The following is an 18478-nucleotide window of genomic DNA, read 5'->3' as shown; positions in this document are numbered from 1 at the left end:
TAATAAAATCAATACAATACTGAACGACCCCGCTAACCCCCAATTCACACCCTCATTCATAGCAGACGCACATGTGTACCGTATGTTTAACAAATAACACTACGTTATCTCTTAACCTACTTTGTAAAATTTTACCTCAAGTTATTGACATGACAAAGTCACATTAATCACTGGTACAGGAAACAACAATAGCCGTGCACTTAAGACTTTCAATTTTCATAAAGTTTACAAGCATTATTACCGTAGAACCGGAGAGTCGTGGTGTAGTGGTTAGTGCATCGGACTACTAACACAAAGGTTCCTGGTTCGATTGCCGTCTGGGATGAAAATTTCAGGAATTGAATTTTCGGCTCTCCCTTGATACCATTTGCGAGTATGGTCTCGAGGAAACGATTATAGTCCGTCGGAAGGGAACGATAAATGGCTGACCCGTGTTAAGAGAGAGCCATATCTCTTGCACGTTAAAGACACCCTTGCAGATTTCGAAAAAGAGCAGGGGCCTGGTTTTCGAAAGTATCTTATGACTAAGACATGTCTTATGATGGTCTTATGACATGTTATAGTCGTAAGATATGTTTTCGAAATTGTCCCAAGTTACGATTTGTCATAACTTTTGTCGTAAACTTAAGACCCCTCACGACATGACTTATGATGGTCTTATGATTGTCAACTAAATTTGAATTACTTTTCATGTATAATTTCATGTTAATTGCAGTAAAAATATTTGTTGTGTTGTTTCTCAGTTAGCTAAATAGTAAAGACTTTATTTTTCTAAACTACGTGAATTAAAATTTGAATTTCCTGCTACATACAATTTGGAATTCTTTTCTAACTTATGGTTTTGTATAGTAAATATACATATTATTTCGTTCCTAGTATATTTAATAGTACTGTATTAACGTATACATGTGCACGGGCTTTTCGTTAAGCGGTTACTCGATGTTCCAAATCTAAAAAGTATTCACAGTTAAATAACAATGCATGTATGATAATACACGAAAGCGAAGTTCAAGGTTTATTATATATTACAAACTGAATTTAAACAAATTATCAACTCATATTTCAATTCCTTTTTGTATAAAATTTTATGTTCATTATAATGATAATTCAAATTATTCGTAATATTAAGAATGGCAATGATTAATGTGTTCTTACTTTTCATTTTCATTTTTATATTTATCACTTTTAAAGCATTATTTAGAATAATAGAAAATAATGTTCACTTATGACAGTCGTAAGAGCATCATAGCTATGACTCTCTTACATGTAAGACAGCTTTGATTTACATCCTATGACATATCATATGATAGTCATACGATGATCATAAAATATGTCCTAAGATATATCTTATGACATATCTTATGATACTTTCGAAAACCAGGCCCCTGGCTAATGCCGCTACAAGGCAGCACTCGCACCCGCAAAGTGGAAAGGGATTAATATAAGTTGCAAATTAAACTTGTTTCCCAATCCACTATAAATAAATATGTTTAAACTAAGCATTATTACTTTTCACCAATGCATTCGGTCAACATTGAGATTGTGAAATTCTTTTAATTATTCAAAAAATATATATTAAGATTGCACTTGTGCTACATTAAGTTCAAACTAAATTTTGCAATAAAACACTTAAGTTCAAAATTTTAATTTGATATATTTACAGCAACTTCTTACAGAAAAAAACACAACATACATTTACTATATAACTTGACAGACTGTATCATATATGTGTTCCTCATGTTCTTAAATCATTTATACGTGTTTATATGTACAAAATCAACAGATATACCAAAGTCCAACTCTGGATTAATGTGTCAGAATGTGGGACGAAGTGAATATCAAGGTTCAAAGTCCACATGATATGCAAACTTTATGCGAAGTTCCAAAATTCTATTCCACTATGTTTAGCTGTATCATTTATAACGTTGTGATCTGTTCAATACTTTATGTTGTGGTTGATTCAGAAAATTCAACGTTCCGTGCCGCCGTTTACGAACATGCTGTTATCATACCAACCGAGAGAAAAGCTTGGGTTGATAGGTCTAAAGCGTTGGAAAATATGATGAAAAATTTTGAAATTTACAAAGTACAGGCAGAGATTGCTGGTAAACAGGTATTTGATTTTTACTCTATATTCCCTCTTCTTATTATTCTTTGCTCTTATAATTTCAAAAGTTAATGATCCATTTCTTTTTTGTTTGTTTGTATAATATGTTTTTTTTTATCTTTCTTTACAAGAATAAAAGACAAGACTAAAAGAAGACATAATTTCCCCCTAAACAGTCTAGTATTCTTTTTCTTTTTTCCTTTTTCCAAAGTTCTGTCTATTCGTAGGTTCTCTGAAAAGAACATTTTGCCTGTGTCTATCTAGTAAATAGCAGGCTATATTTATAAATAATACAGTAAACATCATTGTCCTCAATATGAGACAATTGCCTCGAGCAGAAATATCCATAAAATTAATGTAATCGTTCTGAATATATCGTATGCTTTTGATAGTTGCACCAGACATGAAGCACCATCAATGATCAATTTTAAATTTTATAAAAATCAAAGCCTTTTATTTTCCAGAATGTCAATATTTTAGTATTTCCAGAAGACGGATTGTTCGGTATGGGATTTTCCAGAGCTGGATTAGAATCGTACTTGGAATATATTCCCGATCCAAATGAAAAATGGAATGCTTGTAACTTTCCAGACAAATATGAAAATACGGAAATCCAAAGAAAACTTAGCTGTGTTGCAAAAGAGAATTCTTTATATCTTGTTGTAAACATGGGTGACCGCCAATCCTGTAATTCTACAAACGATACAAAATGTCCGCATGATGGGCATTATCAATTTAACACAGACGTCGTTTATAATCCAAAAGGTGAGCTTATTGCCAAATATCATAAAATCAATCTGTTTTATGAAAAGCAGTTTGATACACCACCTGTTTCGGACATTGTGACCTTCGACACACCTTTTGGAAAATTCGCTATGTTCACATGCTTCGATATTTTGTTCAAGACTCCTGGTTTAGATTCTTTGAAAATACAAGGTGTTGGAAATGTCGTATTTCCAACAGCTTGGATGGATGCTCTCCCTTTATTAGCTGCTATTCAATTCCATTCTGCATTTGCAGCTGGATCAAAGGTCAACTTTTTGGCGGCAAATATAAATCTTCCTTCATTCAGATTTCACGGGAGTGGAATATACTCCCCGGAAGGATATGAGGCATTTCACTACAGCGAAAAACATGGCGGAAAACTTTTAATAGCCAATTTATCAGTTGTACAAAATAGCAATTTTATCACGCAAGATATATATACAACACCAACATATGAACTTGAATCACAGAACCAATCAAGGCAGTTTAATTCTTACGTTTTTCATGATTTGTTTACCTTTGTGCCTTTGACAAAGGCGACAGGGATTATAAGCGTTTGTAACGGAAAACTTTGTTGCCATCTTAAGTACGAGCGGTCTAATGGTGGATCTGAAAATTACGCATTTGGCGCCTTTGATGGTTTGCATACATATGAAGGTGTGTATTATATCCAAGTTTGCACATTGCTGAAATGCGAATCGTCATCAGAGGACAGTTGTGGCAAACCAGTAAAAACAGCCAGTACAAGTTTTACAAATTTGAAAATGTCAGGAACATTCGGAACTCCATATGTTTTCCCGGAAATCCTACTTACAGATCATGGTACATTGAAACTTTCATCTGGAAACTCGTGGAGCTACGACAATGGAACATTACAATCAGACCGAGGCTTTGAACTTCCTGTTATTAGTGTTGGGATGTTTGCTAGAGATTATCATCTAGATGAAGATACAGAGCCTGTGAGAGATGATTAAACGAATATTGCATTTAATTGCAAACCGTCTTTATTTGTAACCATATTTGTGTATAATAGTTTTATATCATGTAGTACAGTGTTCGGCAACTGAAAATTACATTTTTTTCAAATGCAAACAATAAACCACAGCACAAAAGAAAAACCACTAACCAGCACACCTGAAAATCTACGAAGCTGGGTTTAAATTTGAAAACAAATAAGATGTGGTATGATTGACAATGAGACAACTCTCCACCAATGACCAACATAACATATTAGTTAACAACAATTATAGTTCTCTCGGCCTACGGTCTTCAACAATGAGCAAAAGTAATATTTTTAATAATTGCCCCGTTTATTCATAAAGGCTCAGTATTTATGTCCTGTTAGTGGACCAGTTTTGTTGTTATATGTAAAGGAACAGAATCATACCGATAGAAAAATTTAAAAAGATTTGTTTATGATGCAAGATTTAATGTTGTTGTAATTGTTGTCAGGACTCGGCAAAATCTGTTAAAATGATTAACATATGTCACATTTAAAGTTTTCTTTATAAATACATGCTGCAATAAATCGCCCAAACAACGAATAAAGTGGGATATCATAGCAGAGCATTACCATGGTTTCCTAGCAGTCAAGGTTTCGTTTGGGTCCTCTCTCCCTCCCCTCTCTCTCTCTCTCTCTCTCTCTCTCTCTCTCTCTCTCTCTCTCTCTTCGTTTGGGTCCTCCCTCTCTCTCTCTCTCTCTCTCTCTCTCTCTCTCTCTCTCTCTCTCTCTCTCTCTCTCTCTCTCTCTCTCTCTCTCTCTCTCTCTCTCTCTCTCTCTCTCTCTCTCTCTCTCTCTCTCTCTCTCTCTCTCTCTCTGATTTCATTGTTTATTTGTATGATTGGTGGGTGTCTTATTCTTCAGACTCTTTTCTATCTGTACCCAAGTGATTAATGTATTCAATTTCTTGTCTTATAATTCGCTTAGGGGACGACCATTCGTTTTGGTTTTATGTTTTATGTTTGGTTAAAATGAATAGCAGGAAGCAACTGTGTACAAAAGTGAAAATAAAGGTTCGCGTAAAATAAAGCACGCGTAGCTAAAAATAAAAATGAATAAATCCTACTGTCCTCCTACCCCCTTATATCAAACGTTCGTCCCCTTTTAAATAAACTATATTTTAGTTCATTTCATTAAGTTAATCGAAGGGTTGATTGACTAAGTTGCATGCAGAAATACGAATGCAGTATCATAGATGTTGTATCAGTGTCAATGAGACACCATCCAAGTCACAATTTGTAAATTTTGTCATCCCTATACATGTATTTCTTCGATCCGGAATTAGAACCCATACGGAAAAGTGAAAGGGGTGTCCTTTTGGTTTTGTGCGATCTCATCACCGTCATACGTAGATCATAATATATTATTGTCTTCTAGTCCTGAATGTACATTATATATTCGCAAAAAGAATTGAACAAACAATGATCAAAACAATCTCTAGGATTCCAAGTCCAATGTGGGTGTTAAAAAGAGACCGAATGGCACAGAAGTTAACAACTATAGGTCATCATACGGCCTTCAACAATGAGCAAAGCCAATACTCTATAGTCAGCTATAAAAGGCATCGACATGTTAGTTTATTAGTTAAAGTTTCGATAATCCTTCTTACCCTGTAGACCCTGTGTTGTTCTATTTCGCCAGCTAGAAAGATAAGAAATCGTCAACCGAATTCAAAGGCTCATTATTTTGATTTGTACAAGGATAAGAAAGATTTCATAACAATGTGTTGTATTATAAACAAATGATAAATACATGTTCAGGCAGTGTTTGACCGAGTTTATAAGTTGGTTCTCTCCCTAGAATACATGTATACCATTTTGAAAAGATACAGAATATAACTAAATTTACATATTTTGATAATAGCAATTACGAGTATTACTGAATTTTTGTATTACAAATAAGTATAATTAAATGCTTATTTCATATTTCTTTTTTTAGGTTAAATTAATAACTATTTTTATTGAATTTTTGTTGTTGTTTAACTTTTCCTTCAATTTATTGAATGTCCATCTAATATAGTTACAAAAGGAGATTTTGGGTACCACAGATTAGGAAATGTAATCGATTACTGTAACAGCTGATTTCGTATCGTGATTTTCAAATAAACCTCAGGTAAAATTCACATGTTATATTCACATTTATACCATCATTTGTTTTAAATTTCATGTGAAATACAATTTTGTTTTTAAGGTGCCTTTTCACATTATCTGAAATCAAGACTTGATAAATTTTGTTCATGAAAAATACAAAGACATTGTGAGTATATCAGATTTAATGCTTTCGTTGTGTTTGTCACGAACTTGCCATTAAGCGACACGAAGATACAAAAAGATCAATTAAATACTTATCCTGTGATTTTTTACATTTGTTCATGTATTAGGGTTCTAAATTACATGTATAGGTACTTTTCTCATGTTATTGATAGCGCGGCAGAAAAGTAAGACCCATTTGTTGTAGTATAAACCTTATCATTAATTACTGCTTACTGGTCAGGATTGTACTAAGAGGAACGCAACAGGTGTCACGTCTGAGGCAGTAACACGGGACACCTTAGTTCAGTCTAATTTTGTAGTTAGGTTCATGTTTCTAAATCATGTCTTTTTGTGTAGTATTTTAGCTGTAGTTTCTTTTTCCATGTTGTTGTCTCGCTTTTGCCTACTTGTTGGTTTTATTTGCTCCTCGGTTTCATCGTGCTTGCAATGCTTTTGACTATAATAGTTAAAGGGAGACTAAAACTAACAAAGTGATACATGTGTACAAACTCATTAGTCGAAAACATATTGCAAAGTTATGATAAAGAACGAAACACTTCAAAAGACGAAAAAAGTTATAAAACCACAACATAGAAAAATATAGACTGTCATGAGCTACACGAACCCCATCATAAACGAAATGGGAAAAGGGTTGGGGGCCTCTGGTTCTTCCTTTGACTTTGTTGATAAGTTATACAAAGTAGTTAGGCATCACTCAATAGCGAATGTGTAGGTACTAGAATTTTATGTATACCTAAAACATCACAAAATTCAACTATAAGTAAAACTATACAGATGAAAATGATCTTGCAAGTAATGCAGTAATCACCAATCAGATGGAAGAATACATGATAATACTAGCCAAAATAAAGATTATTATATTTTCATCGATTACACATGTATTATTTCTAATAAAAATTTACATAAACAACTATATGAAATGTTAGAACCTCAAATAAGTATAAAAATGGTACAGTTTTGCGTTGATGCAGATACTGTAATTCTCATAGTTTTTGCATGCGACTAAAACGGATTTCAACTGTTGACTAAGAGCAAATATGATGGTTAAAATGACAACAAACATGGTTGGTTTAAAATCTCATAATGTGTCATTTAAATAGATTATATCAAAGATTCCAATCTGCTCAGACCTATCTGGATATAACATATGATGCCCTAATAAAAGAATATTAAAATAGAAAATCCATTATAAGAACTTTTATTTTATATGTAGGTAACAAAAGTAAACAACAACAAAGTAGCTTAAAAAGTGATACTAGTATACAATACTGATTAAAAAAGCACTATTTCAATATTTTAATTCAAATAAGTCTGAATTACAACACAATATTATTCTGAAAAAAAAAATGACAAATGAACCATTAAATTTAAAATCAGTTACAGTCGATTTCTTTGAGTTTGAAGACAAAGGTAATATCTTTTGTTAGCTTGCTTGCTAGCTGAACCGTCATTGATATGTCAGGTAAACTATCCTCCTTTACGAGTAGATAGTTCAGCAGATAACCAATCTATCTGTCTGTTGGACTAGGCTACTTCGAAAGGAGGATAGTATACCTGACCTAATAATAACTTCACAGTTCAGCTAACAAGCAAGCTAATCAAAAAATTTTACTTTGGCAACACACTCAATGAATTCGGCTGTAACATATTTCATAACTTCCCATATTTGTATTTGTTTTAGCACTCAAATACAAATCTTAAATATATAGCTTTTAAAAATACCATTAGGACCTTATTTTTAAAATTTTCATTACAGATCAACATAGGAATATATTATTTGCCAATTTCTTTTCACGATCTGAGATTGAAAATTTGTACTACTGACATATTTTATATTGAGCCACAAGAACTTGAGATCTAAACAATATCTGATTATTAAGAAAATAAAATCTCTTTCAATCCTATAATTAAAAGGGAACAAGTAACGAAGAAAAAAATGACACATGGTAAAATATAATTTATTAAATGATAATTTAATGGTATATTTTGACATGGTGCATTAATAGCGTGGTCTATCCAGGCTAGGACTAGTATAATAGTCTCAGACCCAGGCTATTTACGTTTTGTTTGTACCGTTTATAGTTGATGTATTTAGAAATAATCACCCAGATATTCAGGTTTATCCATATTTACTTTAAGTTAAAAATTCAATGCTATTTTTGCTTATAGACATCGTAAAAGGGGGGTTTTACGGGAGACAATTTATCTAATAATACACAACTGTCACATTAAAAAATCACAAATAATGGAAAACCAAATATCTTACATACTCTTTAAAAAAAATCTACGTGTGTACATCAATACACACTTTACAGTGAGAGCCAACAATAATAAAGGAATCATGAATGTAATATTTTTATCTGTCTGTGAAGAAATAACATAAAAAAAATGGTGTACACTGAATAACCCGCGTAGCGTGTTATTTGAAAGTGTGCACCAATTTTTTTTTTATATTATTTGAAATAGACAGACAACATATTAAAGTCATTCCTTATAATTTGATTCTTAATTCCATTTAAAGACGGAGTAAATCATGAAAAAATGATGATGACGTTACGGTCACATGACAAAATAATGTCTATGAGCTGATAGACAAAACAATGTCAGCTAATCAGAGGATGCGTTACATCCAAAATTAAATTATGGCAATATAGAAAAATTAATTCAACAAAATCATAAATCTCTTGTAAAACATTTCAGACATGATTGTTTATTTTCTATGTTTTTTGTAAAATTTTGGTGCTCAAATATAGATTTGTTTAACTAATACCTACACATTTGATGTTGCCTCAATGAACTCGAAGCAACATATTCTGCAATACATTTCGGTAAAAAATATAAGCATAGTTCAAATGTTTCAAATTTTCTGCTAACTCTTTAATTTCAATAATGTGCACAATATTATTTAATTAAATATTGATACTTCAGTATATTATAATGATTATCGTAATTCACAATTGTCATTATTTTTTTTTACGATAAAAGTTTGTCCTTAAAATCAAGTTGACAATTTTATTCAATTTTATAGACCTATCTTTCTAATGAACACTATATATTGCCCTTAAAATGATCTTTTTGGTATTTGTTTGTCGTTGGATAGTGCTTATATTATTTCTTCGCAATAGAAAACCTTATATATTTGCTCCAGATGATTACTCGTCAATACTTTACTTTCTTGTATATCCCTTCATTCAATTTCTTTTTGATCTCCGGCTATCGCAGTAGAAATAAACAATTAAAGAGCCAAACTAATCAAACATTCAAATGATAAATATTTACAGCAGTATGCATCGTGTGTGTTGGTAAAAGTAATATCTTTGTCGAGCTTGCTTGCTAGCTGAATCGTGATGTCATTATAAGTTGGGTAAACTATCCTCTTTTAAGAGTAGACTAGTCTGATAGATATTCATCTACTAGTATTTGTCTGTAGGACTAAAATACTCTTCCAAAGGAGGGGCAGTATACCTAAGCTAATAATGACTTCACGGTACAGCTAACAAGCAAGCTAATCAAAAATTCAATCTTAACCTACACACTCAATGCATTATAATGTAAAGTTATCTACATATAAACAATAATCATAGCATTTAAAACTTAAAATAAAAAACTATTGTAGACAAAATGTTTCCATACATATTTCCCCATTCAATTGCGACGCTTTTTTGCACACCAATAAATTTAATAGTATTGTTTCATTAAGTAATTTCTAAGTCGAAGTCAATTGTTTTACGCAATTAGACGAATAAATTGAAACAATAAACACCAATAAACCTATAGTGTTTTCCCTCTACAGCATGTCTTATACGTTTACAGTTTTTCCATCACAAGTTATTTTGTGTATTTGTGTCATTGCTAAAAAAAAACCAATACCATATTCGGTTTGGGTCGACTACAAGCATGTGGATAAAGTACTTCAATTTGATACGTGCTCTTCTTTCAAAAGTTTGTATTTTCATCTACTGTTTGAATCGTCCCAACACTATGCAAAGATGAAGAAGCCGATGACTGCCTACTTAATTGTCCTCTACATTGTCCAAAAAGGTCTTTGTATAATGCACCGACTCTCCTGTTTAATACAAACACAAAAAATATAAAAAGACCTTGCGAACAGTTAAAAATTATAAAAAATACTCCCACTACATGAAGCGCAATGCAAACTGCGTTTGTTGGTTTCTCTGAAAACGAACTTACTATTGAAGATGCAAGTCCAAAAATCCAGGTAAACCCCATTACTGTAGACATGCGCACATACAATATAACGTCATGTTGTCCGATGGCGTTGCTGACTGAAGAACGTCTGGTTCTAAGAGAAACCATTTTTGTGACGGACCGTATACAAATTATGGTTCGAATGAACATTATTGCATTTGCAAGTAGTATCATTATCATAGGCAATCCAAAAGCAACAAGTGCGGCGACAGGCTCCTGAATCCAACACCCAAACTTCTGTTGATAAAGTTTAGTTATTGTCGGATTGTCTGTTTGGTTGGAAAAGGTATCATATGTATAGTATTCGTAAGAGTCACCAGATGATCCACCGTAGCCAATTCTAAAGTTTGGAATCCATTTTGTAAAATCAATGATACTGCATATCCCAACAATAAGTGCTGGTGATCCCCATGCATATAGAGAATACATTGGGAAATGTTTCTTGGTTCGGCGAACTCTTGTAAGAATACATTTGTTCGCAAATGTTTTAAACACATCGTACGACATAACATTCATCCAGAAAAAGGAAGCAAGAAAGATAAAATGAAGGAACACACCAACTATCGGACAAATGATGGTGCTACTCTCGTCAATTGAACCCGACATTATAAAAATCAATTCACCGAAGCATAACGATAATGTCAGACACATCATATTCAAGCCAGGTAAGTTTCGCAGCTTAGCAAATATGCTATAAGTGACAATCACTGCCGTAAGAACAACAATAGAAATAATTCCAAGCACAAAACTTAGATAACCCTCTGCTTTTAAAACGTCCTTATAACTATCACCGCAACCAAAACTGATTTCGCTCAACGGTGGTTCGATAAAATACGAATTCGGAACACAAACTTGTATATCCGTGGAATTTTCCCTGTTATTTACATATTCGTATTCATGCATGTCAAAAACTATATTGTTATCTAGGAGGACAGACGAATTTCTTAAACGAGTGTAATTTGAACTTGCTATTTGAAATCGCGCGCAATCCTTATTTGCTATTTTTGGCATGTCACATAAGAATACATACATGTATGACGAAACATCCGATATATTTCCAATCTTGCCTGTCACCCATAACCACAAATCATACATGTCTGGGGGGTAGTAATTACCAGTGCTATTCACATATATGCCAGTAACATTTCTACCCGACTTTTTATCCAAGCGAATACTTATTTCGAATTCATCATCGAATTTTTGATCTTTTTGTCCTTTTGTGCACCATAAATCAAGTTGTACGGTCGTTTTTGCACTCGGGTTATCGGTTTTAAATTCAGTTCCGTTTATTTTAAAGTAGAATGCACCTTTCAAGTTTAGTATTTTGTTTTTAAGTGTATCGTTTGATGAACGATTGCTTCCCTTATCATCGGAAGGGACGAGAGAAAACGAGATTTCTGCCGTAACAGATTCCAGATTCACTGGTAGATGATACTCAGAGATATGTGTGTTACAGTCAACATTTGAATGGTTTCTGTTATTGAAAGCATTACTTGCGTCTCTAGATACACCAATTCGACGAATTTCCACCTTTTTATCAGGAGATGTGCCGTTTAATAAACTGATTTCAAAATTCAATACTCGGTCTATACTAATGTTTAACATGCCTGCAAATGCTTTTGATATATCGTCACAAGCAATTGGATCCTTTAATACCTGTACATCACGGCTGCTTACATTGAATCGGTATATCAACTGAATCGGATAGTCACTTTGGGTTGCATCCTCGATATGTTGTTGTGTGAATGAATCATACTTTTGAGTTTTTGGAATACATTTTTTATCAATTAAAACATATCCGCCTGTACACACAACTCTACGACATTCTTGCATGCTCGGATCGTATATTTCATTTTCTCCGCAATGATGTTCGATCACCGGTTCGATTCCGCTCGTACTAAAAAACACGTGACCTTTTCCATTTATGCCAAAATTCATCAAGATTTGAAATGATAGAGGATATTCACCGGAAGATGTTTCATCACTACGATCTATAAACCGATGATAACGGCTGCGCTGTTCGTGCATTTCTAGCAAATTCATTGCTGCATACCGTGTACATAGTAACTTCCCTTTAGGCTTAAGTGGGTAAACAAAGGGTACACATTGTCCAACATCCTTAAATTTCCCGAGAAGAATCATTGATTGTTTGAAATCGAAAAACCGTAACGGTGAATACGTATTATAAACAAGCTCAACTTCCCAAGTGGTAATGTTACGAATACCATGGCAACGAGCGCAGTAGATATTTTTATATATGTATCCACGGTTATCAGTTACTGGAACTAACTCTAAGTCGATGGCGCACTTGTCAAACTCGTTAATAGATCTAGAAGAATGGCAAAGATTAACATCATTAACGTTTGGTGCCCAAAGTGGGCATTTATCTATCATCACAAATGGTTCATCGGAAAATAAAGAAATATTGTAACAGGTTCCAAATATTTCATACGTTATATCATCCATTAGAATATCATGTTCCTTTTTAGAACGAACCGATTTTTTACTTTTTCCAACTGCTAATTGTTTATATTTTAAAATTCTCTTTATCATGTTCACTTTATAATTTTGTTCTGGCTCACTTGTGTTCAATACTGAACCTGAACTGAAATGAGGACCTTTATCCATAAAAACGATGGGCGATTGTCTACTTTTATTATTCACTGACGCCATTTGCCATAATCTCTGTGAAAGTAAATCGACATACGTTTGTTTCTTCAGTCCTTTTTGTTCGGTAAAATCGTCCATTCCTCTTAAATCATCGTCAAGATTCACTGAAATTGGAATACAGTTTGCAATAAACAGTACCAACCATAATGATGTCATATTGATAAACATTATTAACCACACGTAGATGATCATATTTGTCGATGATGATGGTGATGATGGTGGCGGTGATGATGATGCGGTTGGCAGTTTTGGAGTTCCATTCCTGCCCTGTTTAGTAACAAATTATTTCTAAATAGTACTCCTCTGTTTGAACGGATAACTCTGGAATTATAATCATATTCATTTTATATATAAATTGAAGTTCGTATGAAGAGTAAAATCCGACTTCCTCCATATATATGCAATTTTAACGCACAGTACTATTTCATGGAATAAAGTCAATCAAAATATTGTATATCACCAACTTAAAATGAACATCTAACTAAACTGATTTCAGTACACAAATTGAACGATCTATTGTCTTATCATTTCGTAGGTTGTATAGATGTCACCATATGCTAAATCTCAAATGTAAACTGACCTGTCTGTTCCTTATCATTGTGATAGATTTCTGTTTAGTTCTGAAGTGTCCTCAATAGCGATTAACTACACATTAACTGTGGGATTAACCTTAAGTATTACGTAAACAATGGACATAATTTCGTTCAGTTATATCGTCAAGTATTGTCATATCTAAGACTTCTTATTAAAAGCTAAAAAGTCTTCGAATTCTTGTGGTTTTTCTTCCATTTTGAGTTGTCATTGACGTATAATAATCGGTCAGTAATCATACTTTTGTATAATTTTCAAAGTTTGTGGTTTTTATTATCTCAACAGACTCAAGCTTTCATGAATTATTGAAATTAAATGCTTCATACATAGTTGATGCAATATATAGTTGTATTTTTGTATAATAATTTACAGTGACAAAAAGGTGGATGTATTAACTGTGGGTCGCATTATGAGAGAGAAGTGAGTTAGCTTGATTGACCATGCCTGCATATTAGCAGCTCTTGATCATCCCAATTACAATATATATATATACGGTACACTACAATTGAATCATAGTTAAAGATGAGACACAATTGTCAAGATAGCGTTCAAAACGCAGAAGCCGAAGAGAAACTTATAGGTACACGGAAAAACGAAAGACGACGAAAAAAAACCATGCTTGCTCACAAATACCAAAGACAAAACATAAGATTAAGCAACCCGAACGCAATTAAAGAATGGGAGTGATCCTATATGCTCTGGAAGTGTACTTAAATCGTAACCTACTGGTTGAACCCGTGACATATGTTAGTGCTAAAGAGAGTATACCTGGAATAAGGTATCGATATCAACAACTTAACCAAAACTCTAAAGAAAAGCAACTTAAAGAATAAAGATAAACATTGACGAGGTACTGATGTAGTTTTGTCAATCGATTCTCCTCCTTTTTAACTCGATATTGAAAACATCATTGTGGACTTCATTTATATGTGTGCTCTAAATGAGTATAGTAATATTTTCCCATAATTAAAACTTAAATTGAACGTTCGCTTTTTCAGCATCAATAAAGCATGAAGATTTTTAACTGATACAGAAACAAAATATAGAACACTTACTTGTTTCTTCATATAATTTCATAAACTATTTCGATTTTTAAAACACGTGCTATTTATCCAAAGCGTATTAAAACGGGAAATTCCATTTATCTAAACATATGATCAGTTTATCAGAATTGATGACGATATCAATCTGTTAATATTTTTTGAATATTAACATGCAATTTTTATTACAAATTGATAGATCGACATAATTATACGAAATTACATTCCATTGTTTCTACATGTGTTGAACAGGACAAACGTGTGAGAGGATGCTGTTTTTTACATACATTTTTTACAGACGCCTGCACACCGTACGTATTTGAACACATGATAAAAGAGAAAAGGAAGGGATAGGCAAGCTCAAACAAGTCGAAAATGCACAGAAAATGTCATACAGTCAAGAAACGCAAAATTACAAAAGACTCAAATTAACCCCGTGTTATCTTAGGTTCTCCTGAATTGTAAAGAAATCCTTCTCAAAATGTGACACCATCGTGTTGATTATGTTAGGGAACAGCGGGGGGTTATGGTTTTGTTTTTAAAACAATATTCTGATCCCAAATTTGATGACAAAAAATATTCTGGTCAAGCAGATGACAAAATAAAATTTTGAATACAAATGTCCCCATTTGAATCTGCAGATCACATTCGAGGAATAGAGGACGGGAACAATTGGAACATAATCCGTAGTTATGTGTGTAGCAGATGATCATAACGGTCAACCAACTTGTGATGACGTCCGTATAAACATTTTTTCGAAATGATCACTTCAACTTCAATTATCGCATTTCGTCATTGTTCAGCGTTATTAAACGATGAATTTCATATTTTTGGTGTCATGTTCATTTCCTTGGTTTAATTTGTATAAAGACACTTTGTGCCGCCACTTACAATCCAAGTGCCATTTCTATTCCTTTACATTCAGTTATTAAGCGGTGAATCTTTAAATTGTATTGTTTTATTCCCAACTGTTGTTTCATCTCTATTGAACTATTGCTCGATTAATATACAATGTTAACAAAAGTTATAACGTTCTTATGATTTGGTTGATGAATGACTCATAACCTTGATATTAAGGAAGTTTTAGATAGAAAATGGAAATTGACTTTACAGCAGTTCACCTGTAAATACCTAATTTTTGTTTGTATTTTTCACCGATTCAGTCAGGGTTTATCTACTTCTGCGGGTAACAATATTCAGTTGTACGTCCTGGATTTTCATGGCTTCATTGCTCTTTTACTTTGAAATTGATATGGCATTCCATACGTATTGACTGGAGGGCCACTGTTGAGTGTTATGTTGTCGTAAAATGTGTCTGGTGTATTATATGATATACCGGTACCTGTATTATTGCGGTGATAGATAACAAGCCTTATTTTCCTCTGGCGAAAAAATTAATACAGCTTCATAAATGTTTTTTTTTTTTCACCTTTTGATTAAATGTATTTAACTAGTCAGAACATTTCTTCTTTTACATTGTGAAAATTATACTAAAACAATGTGAACCTTATAAGGTCTATGCAAGATCCTGTGTATTCTGTCACGTGATGCCTAATGTTCGTCGAGTAATTCAATTATAATTATAAATGATTTTGGAATGATTTGTGCTTTTTGCTTGTGGCACTAAAATGTTATAAGCATAATGTACAATTGATTAGTTGTGCTTTAATCAATATTTATCCAACTTGCACATCTATATGATAAATAAACTTTTAAGCATAGAAGTACTAAATGGATTTCCTTAAACTGCATTATCGTAATGGATACTTTTAAAGAGCTGAGCTGAGCTCAGTGTTTCTACAGCATGTCGAAAGAAATGTGCAAACTTTATATGTTCGATTATAAATAATATAGAACACAAATCCTAATATTTTAATTCAGTTGATATGCTTTACTAAAAAAAAGATAAATTACATAACTACAATGTATTATAGCTTGGTTGATTTTCTATTAATCAATGTATATCCAATTTTTCGAAGGAGAAACGATACTTAATCATTACCAAATATAGTATTGATTGATTATTTTTTGTATAAGGTTACTTACAGCACAATTGGTTATATCAAGGCAGTCAGTTTTTATTGGTGGAGGAAGCCGTAGTGCATAGAGAGAACATCCAATCTTCAGTTTTTATTGGTGGAGGAAGCCGTAGTACATAGAGAGAACATCCAATCTTCAGGTTTTATTGGTGGAGGAAGCCGTAGTACATAATGAGAACATCCAACCTTCGGTGAAAACTCACAATCCTAGTCAATTAAGATTAAATTGGAGTTGAACGCACTAGCCACCTGTAACTGTGTAACTCAGAACCTCAAAGTTTGACATATTATCAATTTACGCAAGAAATTAAAGAACCAAGTTATAAGAAGAATTTATTGGAAAGCAAAGAACCTTTTGAAACATTGTCAGATAATTTCATTTTTGACAGGTAGCCATATGGTCGAATTATAAAGTCCATTTAAAATGTTTACTGGTTGCATTAATTCAAGATTGTGATATTAAACGGATTGGTTAGATATCGAAGGTGTTAGTAAAACATCCGGGCATTCCACGTGCTCCTAATCTCTAAACACTTAAAGTCGATAGTGATTTAAAGATTTCAAAATATTGTAGATACTATATATTTCAACTGGTTTCTTAACTTTCACACATAAATAACTTGAGGTATTTATTGGTTTATCATAATGATAAGTGAGTGATGTAGAAACAATATTATATATACTTGAAGAAATAAAGTTGAAAGACCATATATTTGATATATTAAGTTCTTAAACGTAAGGTATCATGACTGTAATGTTTTCTTTACCAAGTGTCAAGTTAGAAATTGTGTAATGACTTTCTAACCTTTAACCTCAAGCCTTTAACAAAAGTGAGGGGAAATAAGTTTTTGTTGGCACACCTTTGATTTTATTTTGCGCAAATTTATAAACTCCTGACCATATAATTATATAAACTTTACGTATGACTATGATATACACCTCAATCGGTCATCGGTAACGATTGTATTTTTTCTGTGTAGATATCAGTAATTTGTGTTTTCGGTGTGTAGATCATACAGATACATAATCTAATTAAAATATATGAGGTAGGAAATAAAATAGAAAATAAAATGTAAAGTTACTAATTATTGAATAATATGAAGGTTTAATGATGAGGAGAAACTTTCAATGAAAACAGATGATGATAAGAAAAATAAGGGTAACTTTTTTCCCCCTTTCTTATAAACAAGCAAAATAAAATTGAGGACGGAAATGGGGAATGTGTCAAAGAGAAAACTTGACCAAAGATCTGACAAGAAAAACATGTATAGTGGAAGGAGCAGAAGACCATTTCATATGTGAATGGTTTTTTTTTAGGATATAAAAGAGAAAGACAAAAATAATCAACAGAGAATATTGAGTTTACAAAAGAAGCGAAATATGCCAAAAGGATATTCAAACTCAAAGTCGTCTTGAGTTAAAAGTCATATAAATAAGCTTACCCCAGAACAAATAATTATAGTAAATACAGTATGTAGATAAAAAAATATATATATATTAAAAACTGGCAAACAAAGAATGTATGCTTTAATTTACGGAGTTTAGTATGACGTCCATTATCACTGAACTAGTGTGCATATTTGTTTAGGGGCCAGCTGAGGGGTGCCTCATGGTGCGGGAGTTTCTCGTTACATTGAAGACCCATTGGTGGCCTTCGGCTGTTGTCTGCTCTATGGTCGGGTTGTTGTTGCTTTGACACATTCTTCATTTCCATTCTCAATTTTATAAACGTATATACGGATAGTTGTTGCATTTATTAGAAGAAGAAAAAAACATAGACCTGC

General features: G+C 32.8%; 2 protein-coding genes across 2 annotated transcripts; one reads left to right on the top strand and one right to left on the bottom strand.

Moving 5' to 3' along the window:
* The first annotated feature begins 1771 nt into the window (after positions 1-1771).
* Positions 1772-3942, top strand: LOC139501045 (pantetheinase-like). Its single transcript, XM_071290000.1, has 2 exons — positions 1772-2113; positions 2572-3942. The coding sequence occupies exons 1-2, from the start codon at positions 1820-1822 to the stop codon at positions 3844-3846; spliced, it is 1569 nt and encodes a 522-aa protein (XP_071146101.1). The 5' UTR covers positions 1772-1819; the 3' UTR covers positions 3847-3942.
* Positions 3943-7327: 3385 nt separating this feature from the next.
* Positions 7328-13514, bottom strand: LOC139500659 (uncharacterized). Its single transcript, XM_071289428.1, has one exon. It carries the CDS (start codon positions 13214-13216, stop codon positions 10082-10084), a length of 3135 nt encoding a protein of 1044 aa, XP_071145529.1. The 5' UTR covers positions 13217-13514; the 3' UTR covers positions 7328-10081.
* Positions 13515-18478: the final 4964 nt, after the last annotated feature.

The sequence above is a fragment of the Mytilus edulis genome, chromosome 13 (genome assembly GCF_963676685.1).
Source record: "Mytilus edulis chromosome 13, xbMytEdul2.2, whole genome shotgun sequence".
In the NCBI taxonomy this organism is placed as follows: domain Eukaryota; kingdom Metazoa; phylum Mollusca; class Bivalvia; order Mytilida; family Mytilidae; genus Mytilus; species Mytilus edulis.
The sequence above is the reverse complement of the archived record's forward strand: the minus strand, read 5'-3'. Positions and strand labels throughout refer to the sequence as shown.

Bases quoted from the DNA above. Each gene is read 5' to 3' on its own strand.
- LOC139501045 (XM_071290000.1), top strand. From the start codon at position 1,820: ATGTGGGACGAAGTGAATATCAAGGTTCAAAGTCCACATGATATGCAA. The intron at 2,114-2,571 runs GTATTTGATTTT...TTTATTTTCCAG, and splicing joins CAGAGATTGCTGGTAAACAG to AATGTCAATATTTTAGTATT.
- LOC139500659 (XM_071289428.1), bottom strand. From the start codon at position 13,216: ATGATCATCTACGTGTGGTTAATAATGTTTATCAATATGACATCATTA.